At 42.2% G+C, this 15,197-nt stretch overlaps 1 protein-coding gene across 2 annotated transcripts in view; it reads left to right on the top strand.

Moving 5' to 3' along the window:
• Positions 1-5,131: 5,131 nt before the first annotated feature.
• Positions 5,132-15,197, top strand: part of DACH2 (dachshund family transcription factor 2) — a 321,363-nt gene continuing 311,297 nt past the window's right edge. For both annotated transcript variants that reach the window (XM_042480324.1, XM_042480323.1), the window contains exon 1: positions 5,132-5,166. In XM_042480324.1, the coding sequence (XP_042336258.1) occupies positions 5,147-5,166 (20 nt within the window). In that variant the 5' untranslated portion in view covers positions 5,132-5,146. The remainder of the gene's footprint in view (positions 5,167-15,197) is intronic.

Here is a 15,197-nt window from a genome sequence, read left to right as displayed (position 1 = left end):
ACAAACAAATTGAAACTCAGTCCAGATAAAACAAATGTGCTCCAGTTGAAAGACAGATCAGGGAATCCCTGACAGATCAGGCTACACATCCCCTGAAATCTCAGGCTCACAACTCAGCTGTACCCCTGGACTCATGCCCTGGTTTCAGTGGCAGCCAGTCTACATTTGCATAGTTACAACTAGAGCAGGATTTGAATCCCAGTTTGGTTATGTGAACGCACTGGGTGACTTTGGGCAAGTCACAGTCTCTCAGCTTCAGAGGATGCCAATGGCAACCCCGCTTTGAATAAACTTGCCAAGAAAACCCTGTGATAGCTTTGCCTTAGGGTCACTGTAAGCAGGGAAGAACTTGAAGGCACACAACAATAAGAAGATAAATTAATCTGGTGGTCAGCTTCCAAAGGAGACAAGTAATCTGTAAAGGAAACTAAACCATTCAGCAGCCTTTCCTTTCCTTGAGAACCCAGATCTGGCTATGGTAACCTTGAGCAAGTGACACTCTCTCAGCCTCAGAGGAAGGCAATGGAAAACCTCATCTGAATGAGTCTTGTCAGGAAAATTTGTGATAATGTCACCTTAACATAAGTTGGAAATGACTTGAACTCATACAACAACAAATCTGTGTGGTATAAAGAAATGTTTCAAATTACATATTTTAAATCTTGCAGGATCATAACCTTTAAAAGAAAGAAAAACACTGGTATTGCCGAAGAGATGGCATTGTTCATGTTCATGGAAGAACATGCTATGGGTCTTAAAAAAATCTGTCAACAGAATGGTGGTCATAAAATTTCAGTTCATGGAAATAAAAGCCGGCTCGGGGAGAATCTATTTCATCTCAAAAATCCAAACATGAGGAAAAGAGAGAGCCCTGAATTTGTTAATCTTCCAAAAGTTCTGAAACTGCTAAAAAGCTCCTTCAGAAAATGCACCATAAATATCATCATACAATTAAAAAGGTTTAAGGTGATCCATAAAGCCAAGTGAATTGATGTCTCTCATATGCAGTATTTTAACTTGGGCTTCAAGAGAGAAACCATAAACAAAAAGCTATAAAGGCATCAGGGAAAAAATGGGTTCCTCTAAGCTCAGACTCTTGCAAAGAAGCTTATCTTACAGCCACAACAATAGTTTTTGTACTCTGGGTAGAAAATGTATGCAGTTTTGCAGGTAGGGTACCTTGCAAAATGTGGCACAGCTTGGAAGTAGCTATATTCCCAATAACTAAGGTGTGCGTGTTGTGTATCTTGAAGTATTTTTGACTTATGGCGACCCTATCATGGGGTTTTCTTGGCACACATTTGTGTGTCCCTTGATATATACCCCACATACTTCATGCCACCACCCTCTGAAGATGCCAGCCACAGATGCAGGTGAAACGTCAAGAATAAACTCTTGCAGAATACAGCCACATAGCCTGGAAAACCCACATAAAACTATGGAAGCCAGTCGTGAAAGCCTTCGACTTCATGCCTAGAATAGTGTTTTATCTAGGAACTTGTAGGTCCTCCAGCACAACTCTATGGTCAGCTCCTGGAAGAGTTGCACCGGAGGACCTAGAGATTTCTAGAGAGAACATATTAAGCAAAACAGCAAATAATCAAAGCCGCAAAAGTCAAAGTGTGGAGGGCCAACTGTACATGCACTTTGATTGTAATTTTCTCCATTTGGTCCCACTGCCATGGCTCAGTGCTATGGAATTCTGGGATCTGTAGCTATGTGAGCTATTTAGCCTTCTCTGTAAGAGACCTCTGGTGCTTCACAAAACTACATATCCCAGGATTCTTTAGGATGGAGCCATGACAGTTAAAGCAGTGACAAACTGCATGATTTCTGTAGTGCAGATTCAGCCCAAGTCTGGGAAAACGGTGTGATATAAATATAGGGATGGATGGAGGTCAAGATGTCTTGGGCCAGCTTTCTCAATGGGAAATAAATATATTTATTTTGGGTCTGTGCACTTTTTTCCTTGCTTTTTAAAAAATCTTTGTTGTTTTAGAACCTTTCTGCTTGTGACAAATGGATGCAAGAAAAGAAGTTAGTTGCTGTTAAAATGGCATGGTTATAATCCTGTGCGTGCTTTTTTTAGAGCAGTCCCATTGAGCTCAGTGAGAAGTTACTTCTGAGTAAAGTACATCGGATTGGGATTGTATTTTGGCAGACCTCCTGTGACTTTCTTAATACCTTTGTAGGAAGGCTTTCAAAAGAGAGTAAGAGAACAGGGAAAGTGGCTTACAATGGATACAGGCCTACTAGAAAAATGAATTCTCAATTTTGTATTTGTATGAAAGCAAACGTGGCGAATTATCTGAAGATGATTATAATTGCCATTGTCATCAACGTAATCATCATCATTAGTTTTGTAAATCTAAGTGGCTGATTCAAGATGAAATTTGTTGGGTTTTTAAAAAATAAAACAAATTGCATGCCATTGTGATGTTTTTGTATAGCAAGGTGCTTGGGGCTGGTACATGCCTTCTTCAGCCTCTGAACTTTGCACAATGCAGCTGTCATTTCTTAACAAGCTTTTTAAAAAAACACCTAACAATGGATTCTATTGTTATTATTTTAAAAATGCACTTCGTAGCTTCATTTCTGTACACGGGTTTAAAATGGCACAGATCCCAGTAGGCAGACAATAAGGTTGTGAGATGGAAAAACAGGGCAGTGCTCCTTTATCTTTAATAAGTTGCTAAAAGAGGACATTTCAGCAGATGCTGCAAGCTCCAGCTGCCCAAATGCCCTCTTCCACACATTAAAAATACAGGAACCCTACTTTTTACTTAGCAATTTCAGGAGATATTGATGGGATGGTGTCCTTGATTCCAGTATTAAGGATATACCAACTAGGTGACAGTGGGCAAGGCACATTCTCTCAGCCTCAGAGGATAGAAGAAACTTGCCAAGAAAACCCCATGATAGCTTTGCCTTAGGGTCACCATAAGTTGCACATGACTTGAAGGCACACAACAACAACAACAACAACAACAACAACAATCTATGGACTATAAGGTTGACCATTCCATCTCTAGCCCTATTCAGTTCAGAATATAGTTAAAACCAATGTGGGAAGAACCCTTTGTATGTGTTAAAGCTTTCCCCATGAACCACAATGGGACCTTTCCAGGCGTCTGGACCGCTTGGATGTTCTCCATACGTAGAGGGGCTTCTCCCCTTCGGACTGCTGCAAGGAGAGCAATGGTGAAGAAAGTGGGTCTAGCAGACACTCTCTCTTTGTTTGTAGATTTTTGCTATACTCTATTTCCCAGGGAAATGCTTATATCTTTTCAGTAGTAAGTCCTGTTGGTTTCAAAGGGAGCTTGCTCCACAGTTAAATGAGTATTTGGTTTGTATCCTAGATTCCATGGTGCATGGTGGGGTTTTCATCTGAGCCAACATGGCACAGGAATGCACAGTTGCTCAATTGCTCCAGTTCATCTAGCAAATATTGGGTGTTACTTTGTGATTTGTGAGGATGTAAGGGCCAAGGCATAGTGCTTTGAGAGTTGGACGACAACTCTGGAGACCAGGATTCAATTCCCACCAGCTTGGCCATGTAAACCCACTGGGTGACCTTAGGTAAGTCACATGCTCTCAGCTTCAGGGGATGGCAATGGCAAACCTCCTCTGCACAAATCCTGCCAAGAAAACTTTATGCCTTAGGGTTGCCATAAGTGGGAAAAGACTTGAAGGCACACCGCCACCACCACCCTGGGTTTAAATACTATAAAGGCCCCCAGATCCTGTCTGATCTTGGAAGATGTTGTTATATTTTTTTATATCCCACCTTTCTCCAGATATAGGGACTCAAGGCAGCTAACAACAATTTTTATACAAATCAAATAAAAAAGCAATACAAAATCATTAAGAAATGTAAAGTTTAAAAAACAGTGATAAATTAATAAGTCTCGAGTGAATATTCAGGAATATCAGATGCAGCAAACCCTATTACTTGTCCTTGCTTTTGGTTCACTGACGCTCACATTAAGCACTTTCCCCATGTCCAGCTCACTTTCAGTATTTCAGCTCCACTTCATGTTGCTTTCTATGGACTCCACCCATTCAACCTGTGTAACCAGAGCATGGCATATTTCCCTGCCTGTAGACCTTGTCCCTTATCACAGGTTCCATATTTGCTGTCTACATGCAACAGGCTGGTAATGCTATCAGTAGTATAGTAGGCCCTTGGTATCTGCTGGGGTTTGGTTCCAGGACCCCTTGTGGATACCAAAATCCATGGATGCTCAAGTCCCATTATATGTAACACGACTTGATGACCTTGTCAAACCTTTGCCTTTACAGTAAGATGGTGCACCTTATATAAAATAGCAAAATCAAGCTTTGCTTTTTGGAATTTTTATTTATTGTAATTTCAAGCTGTGGTTACTTGAATCCATGGATAAAGACTCTGCGGCTATGGCAGGCCGACTGTAAAATAAACAGTTATAACAATTTTCATCTCCTTAAGAGGCAGATGTTTTGTAAAACTGGTGGGTCCTAACAAACCTTTCCAGACCAAGGTGGTCCCCTCATTTTGCATTGCAACAGGGATAGCCTACATCCATATACTGTTGCTAGGAAGTACATTTTATTTCACTCTTTCCCATCCCCATGCAGCTAAGCTGAGAAGGAAAGTGGCACATGACATCTTCCTTGCAAACTCCAAAGTTCTGCTGCTTCAACTCTGCAACATTTGCAAACCATGATTTGACTGGATTGTTGGAGACTGGCAACAAATTCTTGCCCTTTATTCGTGCTTCCCAACAAGTTCTTCATTTTTCAAGCTAATTATCCCTGCTTTCATTTATTACAAATCTATCCCCAAAAAGGAATGTGGACCCAAGGCAAGTTATGACATAATTAAAAACACAGATTAAGAACAAATTAAAAATAGATAAAACAATCAAACCGTTACCGTCATTACATTAATCAAGCAATTGCATTGCCACAATAATCAATAAAGCAGCTTAAAAGGTGGATTTTAAGTGAAGTCTCTTCACACCTTCCTAAATGCGGAGAGCATAGCTCCTGTCTCCTTTCCTTGCCCTAGCTTTTGACTTTTTTACTCCGCCAGTTGACAATTAGTCTTCTACAGCAACTAGTCACTCTCAGTCCTCGCTGGACCATTTTAGAGGAGTTGGCTTCCATGGATGTTTGTGTTTCAATGTAAGTAAGAGGAGTGTGTCTTGAAACCTTCAAGGTTCTCTCAAGCATTCTCTCTATCTCTGTGTTGTGTGTCTTCAAGTCACTTCTGACATATGATGACCCTAAGGTAAAGCTAGCATGGGGTTTTCTTGCCAAGATTTGTTCAGAAGAGGTTTGCCATTGCCTGCTGCTGAGGCTGAGAGCATGTAACTTGCTCAAAGTCACCAAGAGGGTTTCATGGTTGAACTGGGTATTGAACCGGGAATCAAAAACACTTCTGGTCCCAAGCATTTCAGATAAGGGAGATTCAGATTGCAGGTGGTGGCGGTGGGCTGTTTTAGGAACTGCCCCATCACCCTAACCACTTTAATCCAGTGCGACATGCACATCTCTATTCAAAAGATGGGATGGGGGCTTCCATTTTTGTTTTACTCATTCCCTTCCCCACACAACTGCCACCGAAGGCACTTACCTCAATATGCCTAAAACCATTTCATCTAACTGTCCTGATATGTCAGGGACAGTCCCGATTAATCCTCCGTTGCACCACTTTTTCAGTTGCTTTCAAAATGCCCCAGTTTCTCTCTCCTCTTCCCACATTCCCCCCTTTGTCTTCAGTTTACTACATTTGCTGCAAACTGGATTCAAAGTGCGAAAGTAGTTAATATTCCATTAAACTCAGCAGAGGGAAGAAGAGAGGGCAGAATCTTGCCCTTCCCAGGCGGCTCAGACAAAAGCAAACTGCCGCAGTCTCTTCTAACTTGTGTACTTTTTAACCACTCATTAATAACTTTTGTCCTCTAGACCACATTTGGATGTTGCTAGGACAAATGTGTCCTGATTTTTTTGGGTTTTTTTGTCTATGAAATGTTGGTTTGTACAGCATTGGGCCTGGTTACCTAACATGTCTCATTTGAAAGGAAGATGGAAGATATTCTGTAATATTTAACAGTGTGTGGGAAGAGAAACTTTCCTGCACTGGGCCTGGATATTACAACAGGAATGACTTAAGTCCACAAACTTCTTCTGTATTTAAAGTAGGATGCTGCCACAGTGGTAGCAACAGGACACGTTTTTGCAGGAGATTTCGGGGGAATTCATGGATTGTTTCTATGTTCGGAAGAAGAAAGCAAGCAGTGCATTCTCGTACCACTAGATGGTAGTGCTTTCAGGCCAGGGCTTTCTCAAATCCAGCCACACATCTCTATGAAGTGAAAGGATTGTATTGGAACTGGCTCTCTTGTGAAGAAGGACGATGAATCATAGGCCCCATACAGACAAGGCAAAATAAAGCTGCTTTGGGTCACTTTGGAGGTTTGCTTTTTAAATGATGCATGCGTCCTAAGAGTCCAGAAGCTGTGCCAAAGCTGCGCTCCAGTCCTTAAGACTGAAATGTGGCTTTGGAGCGGCTTCCGGACACTTAGGACACATGCATCATTTAAACAGCATACCTCCAAAGTGACCCGAAGCAGCTTTATTTTGGCCTGTCTGTATGGGGCCTTAGAGATCATTTGGTCATGTTCCAGTCAGAGAGAATTGCCTTTGGAACTGTGGGACAAGTTTTTAAAAAGCATAACCATTGTTCAAAGTTTAATATTCATTTTTAAAAGCACTGGATCACAACTCCGGAGACTCAAGGTTTGAGTCCCTGCTTGGCCATGGAAACCCACCAGGTGACCTTGGGCAAGTCACACTCTCTCAGCCCCAGAGGAAGGCTAAGCCCAAGGACTTCTGAACAACTCCTACCAAGAAAACTCCAAGAGAGGAAGGCGTTTGAATTGATCAAAATGATTTATCAAATTAAATACATGTGTGTGCACTTGTGCACCTTCAAGTCACTCCCATGAATTTCATAGGGTTTTTTAAGGCAAGGAATTACTCAGAGGTGGTTTTGCCGCTTCCTTCTCTGAAACAGAGCCTACAGCACCTGGGATGCGTTGGTGGTCTCCCATCGAACTACTAGCCAGGGCTGACCCTGCTTAGCTTCCAAGATAAGACTGGAGATCTTGTGCCTGTAGGGTATTAAGGCCATCAGATTGAATATGACTTTTATTTTATTCTTTGCCTATTTGGTAAAATAATAAAAATAAAGTGTGGGTGGAGAGGGAAGAGGATGCTTATCAGAAGACAAATCCCTGAACTACAATAATCTGGAACTGGAACGGGGTCACTACTCCCGCCCACACAGTTAATAAAGGAAAATGCAAATATATTCCAGCTTGTGCCAAAGTTACTGGAGGCAAGGGCAGAGAAACAGAGGCCTTTTCGCACTCTACCATTATAGCACTTAGGCTAAATCTTCACTGCAGAAATAATGCAGTTTGACAATGCTTTAATTGCCATGGCTTGATCCTATGGAATTCTTAGGTCTGTAGTTTTGTGAGATGTGTAGCCTTCGCTGTGAGAGAGCCGTGGTGCCAAAACAAAGAATGGAGCCACAGCAGTTAAAGCCATGTCAAGCTGCATTAAATCTGCAGTGCAGATTCAGCTCCAGATCCACTTTAATTGCCCTGGTGTCATCCTATGGTATTCTGGGATTCGTAGCTTTTTTGGGGGGGGGGTAAATTAGACTTCTCTGTCAGAGAGCTCTGGGCCATAACAAACTACAGTTCCCAGGATTCCCTAGCACTGAGCACAGTTAAAGTGGTCTCAAACTGGATTATTTCTTCAGCGTGTTTTGGACCTAAATTACAATGATATTGCACAAAGAGTGACCTTATTCCCCTTTAGATTATTATATAGATTATTAGATTATATAATTAAACTAAAGTTCTGCGTGATTCTAAGTGATTATTAAGACCAGTATGAACGGTATGAACATTAAGATTAATATGAATCAGATGAATATTATGTTCAGTTTGAACGATTTACACTTAACAATACAAGGTTAGTTGCTATAAGGGGATGCATTCACATTGGGGGCAAAAACTATAAACAGGTTTAAAAATGTATTGGTTGTAAACGTAAGGTATGTGAATATAAATATAAAACATATAAAGTACTATATAATGATATTGATAAAAGGGATACATAAAAGCAAACAGATATCTTAGAGAGGAAGGAAGTCAGATGTGTATGTATTAGATGTGTATGTAATAGCAAGTAGGAAGATGTGATGTCAGTCAAGAGAGGGCAATAGTAGGGAGCGATAGTGGATGGTAGAGGATTAGTAAATGCTATATGTGGAGGGTTTAGAGTATATGTAGGTGGATTTATAGTAGTTACACATTAGTTATTATAACATGGGATGGGTTCCAGGTAACTAGCTATGTGTCTCTGCTCTCCTATTGATGGCTGATTTCAGAAGCGCACACTGAGATCCTCTGCAACATTATCCTTGTTGGGAATGCAAGTTCTTTTTCTTCCTGCCATCTCCCCAACTCCTCTTGCTTAACTCTGCTATAGCTGCTGATCACAAAAAACACCCCTATCTAATACTTAATAAGGAATACCACATCTTTGAGCCATTAGAAACAGATGTCACTGCATTACTTCACTGCTGATGTATGTAATAGAACTGACACACTAATTAATTTAATGCAGTACAAAAGTACTGATTCTTTATCACGGCTGACAATAAAATTAAGAAAACATTCAATTACAATCAGGGCAATTCATTATTTATTGATTTTGTATTGTGGACGTATTAATACAAGGTATTGAATTATAAATTTTTTTAAAAGGTTATCATTTTTCTATTGGCAGCCTAGTCTTTGATACCTGTTTGTCTGGCTCTCTCCTCCCCTGTGTCTCTTTGTGTATGTTTGACAGAGAGACAAAGAGAAAGAGAAACAGAGATAGAGAGGAGAGAGTATGTGTGCTCTCACACACATGAATAAGTATATACATGTAGATCATGTTTCAAGTTGGGCCCTCCACATTTGCTGGGATTAGGGTTGCAGGACCACAATGAAAGTGGGGAAAAGGCAAATAAAAACTACCTTTTTAAGCCAAGAAAACACCTCTCTAGCAATCTCTGCATCCTCCAGTGCCAACATCTAGCAGAGGTTGACCAAAGAATTGTACTGGAGGACCTACAAATGCCCCAGAAGTGTTTTCTCTTTAGGTCTTCCAGTGTGATTCTATGGTCAACTTCTGGCAGAGTCATGCTGGAGGACTTAGAGATGAATGTATCAATCAAATCCACAAATAATCGAATCTACGAAAGCCAAATGAAAGCTAGAATGGTATTGCGAACCCCATCACACTGTTGCCTTATGTTTAACTGATGACCCACTAAGACCCCTAGATCATTTATGCATGCACTGCTGTGAACCAGGTGCCATACAAACCACATTTCTGCATTTCGCTTTTCCTGTAGTATTTTACATTTCTCCCTCTTGAGCTTTGTTTTGCTAGCTTTGGCAGAACTTTCCAACCCGATAAGGGCATTTTGAATCTCAATTCCGTCTTCTGGGGTGTTAGCTAACCCTTCTAACTTGGTGTCACTTGCAAATGAGATAAACATTGCATCACTCAAGATGCTTATAAAGATGGTGAGCAACCAACAAGCCTAGGAAGAAACCCTGAAGCACCCCAAGAATAACTTCTCCAAGAGGAAGAGGAACCACTGGTGAGCCCTTTTGGGTTCAGTTGGTTAACCAGTTACAAGTACACTAACAATGATCTGGTCCATATTTAACCAGCTTTTTTTTGCAATAATATCATGAGCTTCCTTGACTGAGTCTATCCATCTGGAATATGGTATTCCTCTTTTCCTACAGCCTTCCACTTTATTGTCTTTTCTGGTGAGTGATGTCTTCTAATGATGTGGCCAAAGTCTGTCAGTTTAGTAATCTTGGCTGCTAGGGAGAGTTCAGACCTGACTTGCTCTAGGACCCATTTATTTGTCTTTTTAGCAATCCATGGTATCCATCGAACTCTTGTCCAGTGCCACATTTCAAATGAGGCGATTTTCTTCCTATCAGCATCACTATCCAACATCCACAGCCCATCCAAGTACTGGTCTTCTTATGATTTCTTGACTGCAGTCTCCATTGGCAAGTTGATATCACAATCTAAACCCCTTCTCAAGATGGAGGACATCTAAGGTTGCCAAAAGGTCACTATTCAGAACAGGGAGAGGGAGCCTGTGGTCTTCTGGATCAGTGCTGTGCCAAGTGATGGGACCTGAAGTAATTCTGGTTCCTGAGCCATTGACTACTTGTCCCTGGCAAGTTTCCAGAAGAGAAATAAAAAATTGTAGCCAATGGGCATAGATAAGGTCCAAAACACACTGCAGAAATAATCCAGTATGAGACTGCTTTAGCTGCCCTGGATCAGTGCTAAGGATTAGTGGAAATTGTAGTTTATTTTGGCACCAAAGCGCTCTGATAGAGAAGGTTAAATGTCTCACAAAACTACAGTTCCCCAAACTCTCTAGCATTGAGCCTGGGCAGTTAAAAAGTGGCCTAAAACAAGATTATTTCTGCAGTGTTTTGGACCACATTGGACTCCCACATCAGATACTCTGAGCAGCATTGGTCCAGAGGGTATTGGACTGCAATTCCCTTATGGCTGACGACTGGCTATGCCAGCTGGGGATGATGGTATTGGAGTCAAACGCGTCTACTCCACCATCTTCCTTCCTGTCCCCATTCCCCCATTTCGGAACAGAACAATGTGAAAAGATAACACAGTATTTTAAAGACATCAGAATATTAGATAATGTGCCTTGAGAGTCCTTTGTTTCATCTTGCAAAATTACAGGGAATAATCCCATGGAGTGAAGTAGTTAGCTTGTCTACGCTCAGGTGAGCCGGGCCATCTCTTGGTATTAATTTACAAACCTTGAGCCTTTCCTTAGCCTAAGTGCGCTTCTCTTCTCCATGGATAGGCGCCTCTCAAGGGTACCATTTTTACTACAGCCTTTATGATTTTATATTGCTTCATGCCACTCTAACATGCACAGGAGCGCGGAGGGGGTCGGTTGATGCGCAAGGCTTCATCTGGCCTTGCAAAAACTCAGCCTTATTTAGAAATATATTTAGCTTATGGAAGGCATTAAAGTCAAACGGGGAGAAAAAAAAATCCCAGAGCGTGGAATTTTATAGTCTCATTAATCTGGAAGCAAAAAATTCCTTGAAAGGGAGGGAAGGAAGGAAAACAACAACAATGCAAAACCTATAAATCAGATTTATATTTCCTGCTTGAAGACCTTTGTATGTTTCTTCTTGTTTGTAGTGGAGGGGACAAACCTTAAAAGTGGACAGAATGAAAGAACTGGGATTAAACTGCTTCAGATAACAGTTTCTCTGGGTGGTCTGAGAATATGCTGTCCCTTAGCTCCAGTCCTTTCTCTGGAGTATTAAGGCATCTGTGGCCTACCTCGGTGGGTTGTTGTAAAGATGAATGGCTGGGATGTACATGTATTACAAGTATTTATATCCTATTTTCCCACTAACTGAAAGGAATCACACAAAATGTGTGTGTGTGTGTGTTGTGTGCCTTCAAATTGTTTATGACTTATGGCAACCCTAAATCGGAAGGATTTGTTCAGAGGAGGTTTGCCATTGCCTTCTCCTGAAGCTGAGAGAGTGTGACTTGCCTAGAGTTACCCAGTGGGTTTCATGGCTAAGCTGGGAATTGATCCTTGGTCTCCAGAGTTGCGGTCCAACACTCAAACCAATAAGACACACTGACTTGTTGTACTATTTCAAACAAAATTGATACCATGTATATATGCGTGTGTGTGTGTGTATATATATCTTTTTAAAATGTGTTTTATTCTTTTAATAACTATCTGTTTGAATATTGTAATCATCTAATTCCTTTTTAATGTACTTTCCCCCCTATGTTTTTGATTGTACTTTTTTTTAATGTTGTGAAGCCTCTCTGAGTCCCAGTTCTGGGGAAAAAGCGGGATACTACTACTACTACTACTACTACTACTAAATTTGGGTTGGCATGGGGAGAGTGTTCAAAAGAGAATCAGAGACTTGCTGGATGAGACCAAAGGTCTATCTGCTCCAGTATCCTATTTGTCAGAAAGGCCAACCAGATGCTGATGGTGGAACATGAATGCAACAGCGTTCGCTATGGCTCCCACATCAGTAGGTGGCGAATCCAGGCCACGAGTGGCTTTAAAACAGCTATCTAATGGGGTAGAATTCAAAGATATAGCTGTGTTAGTCTGTAGAATCAGTATGTAGAGAGATCTTGTAGCACCTTTGAGACCGACTGAAAGAAAGAAATTGGCAGCATCTGAGGAAGTAGACTGAAGTCTACAAAGGCTCATGCTGCCAATTTTGTTTTTTCAGTTAGCCTCAAAGGTGCTATCTAATGTGTCAGACCTCTTTAGGGAACATGTTCAGCACCTTGGAGAACTCCCTTAGAGCATGGAATAGATGCATCAACCTGTTGACTTGGCACTCATCAGCCACTGTTGAGTAACACCCTTCCAATTGTGGTACCCACATCCACTGACAACCACAGACATGGTGCCCCTGACATGGCAATGCCCATGATGGTTGGGGGATTTGGAGGGGTGTAAGTCAAAAAACCCTTCCAAGCTCAGCAATAGCCATCACACTTAATACTATGATCCATAAATGTATGTAACCCCCTTTGAAAGCAGTTTAACCTGGGGGCTATGGTATTCCCCATGTTCTACGTCTGGTTGTGAAAGCTGGGCAGTGAAGAAAGCTGATAGGAAGAAATCAACTCATCTGAGATGGAGGAGAGTTCTATGGATACAGTTGGCTGCTAAAGAGACAAATCAATGAGTCTTAGAGTAATTTTCCCATCTCATTCCTTCAAGCGTCCACTGCTTTCTGGAGCGGCCTCTGCCTTGTTTTAACAAGGGTTTAATATTTAATGGTATTTTATTGTGGAGGGGTGGGTTTGGCAGGGTTGGGATACAATGATGATAACAGTTTTATTGTGTGTTAAGGGTGTTTTATTATTGTTAGCCCCCTTGATCTGCTTGGAGAGGCCGGATACAAATAAATATTATTATTACTATTATTAGAGCAAATCAAACCCTGGGCCTCATTCCCACTACCTTTTAAACGGATTGTGAATCGGTTCGAACCGACCATGCTCTAGACCCATTTAACCCGCGTCTTTTTGAACCACAAGCAGATCGGAATCGATTCAGATTTCCCCTTTGGCCAGCTGGAACCGAATCATTTTAAATCAATTCACTGGTAAATGGGAACCACAAGCGGGTTATTTTGGAGGAAAAAAATGCGATTGGGGCAAATGTAGTGGAAACCATGCTCAGTTGTCAAATCAATCCATCAATTCGGATCACACACCAATTTATCTGCAAGTGGGAATGAGGCCCTGAACTTTCCCTAGAAGCCAAGATGACTAAACTGAGACTGTCATACTTTGGACACATCATGAGAAGACATGACTTACTATGACAATAATGCTTGGTAGGATAGAAAGCAGTAGAAAAAGAGGAAGACTACACTGAGTGCAAGGAAGCCATGGCTCTATGGCTGCAAGACCTGAGCAGAGCAGTTGCTGATACAGACATGGAGATCTCTCATAAGTCAGAGTCAACTTGACAGCAGTTCACAAAAACTATGTTGGCCATCACCGCATCATATGGTAGCATCTTCCATAGCTTGATGACACACAGTCTGGACAAGCAATCTTTCTCTTATCAGCCCAGAATACCATTCAGCTTCAGGGGCTGACCTCAGGTTCTGGTGTTATGAGAGAGCACCTTCCCTTTCCATCTTCCTGAAACCATTTTCCTGATGTGCTAAATAGTAGCGCTACTGAACAGTGGTGGTTCCTGGACTGGTTCCAGACCTAGAAGCATCTTCTTCTGGCCCCTGGCGAGTTTCCTTGGGCTGCATCCACATTAGAGAAATAACCTGATTTGGCATTGCTTTAACTCTTTCTGGCTCAAGGCTATGGAATTCTGGGAGTTGGAGTTTGTTTTGCCTACAACAAACTCCCAGAATTCCATAGCCTTGAACCAGGGCAGTTAAAGCTGTGCCAAACCAGATTATTTCTCCAGTATGGATGCAGCCAGAGTCAAAGTCGCATCAAACTGGATTATTTCGGTAGTGTGAATGCAGTCTTTGACCCGGGTTCAATTCCCTGCTCAGCCATGGAAACCCACTGGGTGGCCTTGGGCAAGTCACACTCTCTCAGCCTCAAGGGAAGGCAATGGCAAACCTCCCCTGAACAAATCTTGCCAAGAAAACCCCAGGAGAGGGTCACCTTCAGGTGGCCACAAGTCGAAAGGACTTGAAACACAGACACGGGTTTTTTCTTGGCCAGTTTCTTCAGGGAAAGGAGTTGCCTTGCCATCCTTGAGGATTGAGAGAGTGGGACTTGCCCAGATTATCTCAATGGGTCTCCACAACTCTATATCAGGGGTTTTCTTTCTCAGCGCGTGTCTCCTCGGAGCCCTTGCCTTTCTCCCTCTGAGGCTGAGAGAGGTGTGACTCGGTCACTGCCCAGCCGGGATCCAAACCCTCCTCTTGCAGACGCAGCCCAACATCACCCCCAATTCCAACCCCCAGTGCCCCCAAAAGAGAGAGAGAGAGGGAAAGAGAGGGGGGAGAAAGAAAAGAGAGAAGAAGGATATACAGTATATATATATAATATATAGAGACGAGAGAGAGAGCAGAGAAGAAGAGAAGAAAGAAAGAAGAAAGAAAGAAGAGAAAGAAAGAAGAGAAGAAAGAGAGAAAGAAGAAAGAAAGAGAGAAAGAGAAGAAAGAAATAGAGAGAGAGGAGAAGAGAGAAGAAGGAGAAGGAAAGGAAAGAAAGAAGGAGGAAGAAGATGTAAGGAGGAAGTAGGAAAAGAAAAAAGAAGAAGAGAGGGATGGAGGAGAGTAGAGAGAGAAGAAGGAAGAGAAGGAAGAATAAGAAGAGGAAGGGAACGAAAGCAAGAAAGAACGAGAAAGGAAGAGAAGCCCCCAGCCCTGGCGGCGCGAAGGGGGCGGCGAAGGGGGCGTGGCTCCCTCCCCAAAGGTCCCACCCCTCCCTCTGGTCGGGCCCCCTTGCCTTTGATTGGCTCCTTGTCCGGGCGGCCCCTCCCCTTCGCCTTAAAGAGGGGCGGGCCTGGGCGGGGGGGGTCGAGG

The sequence above is a fragment of the Sceloporus undulatus genome, chromosome 7 (genome assembly GCF_019175285.1).
Source record: "Sceloporus undulatus isolate JIND9_A2432 ecotype Alabama chromosome 7, SceUnd_v1.1, whole genome shotgun sequence".
Taxonomy (NCBI): domain Eukaryota; kingdom Metazoa; phylum Chordata; class Lepidosauria; order Squamata; family Phrynosomatidae; genus Sceloporus; species Sceloporus undulatus.
This window is presented reverse-complemented; position numbering and strand designations above follow the sequence as displayed.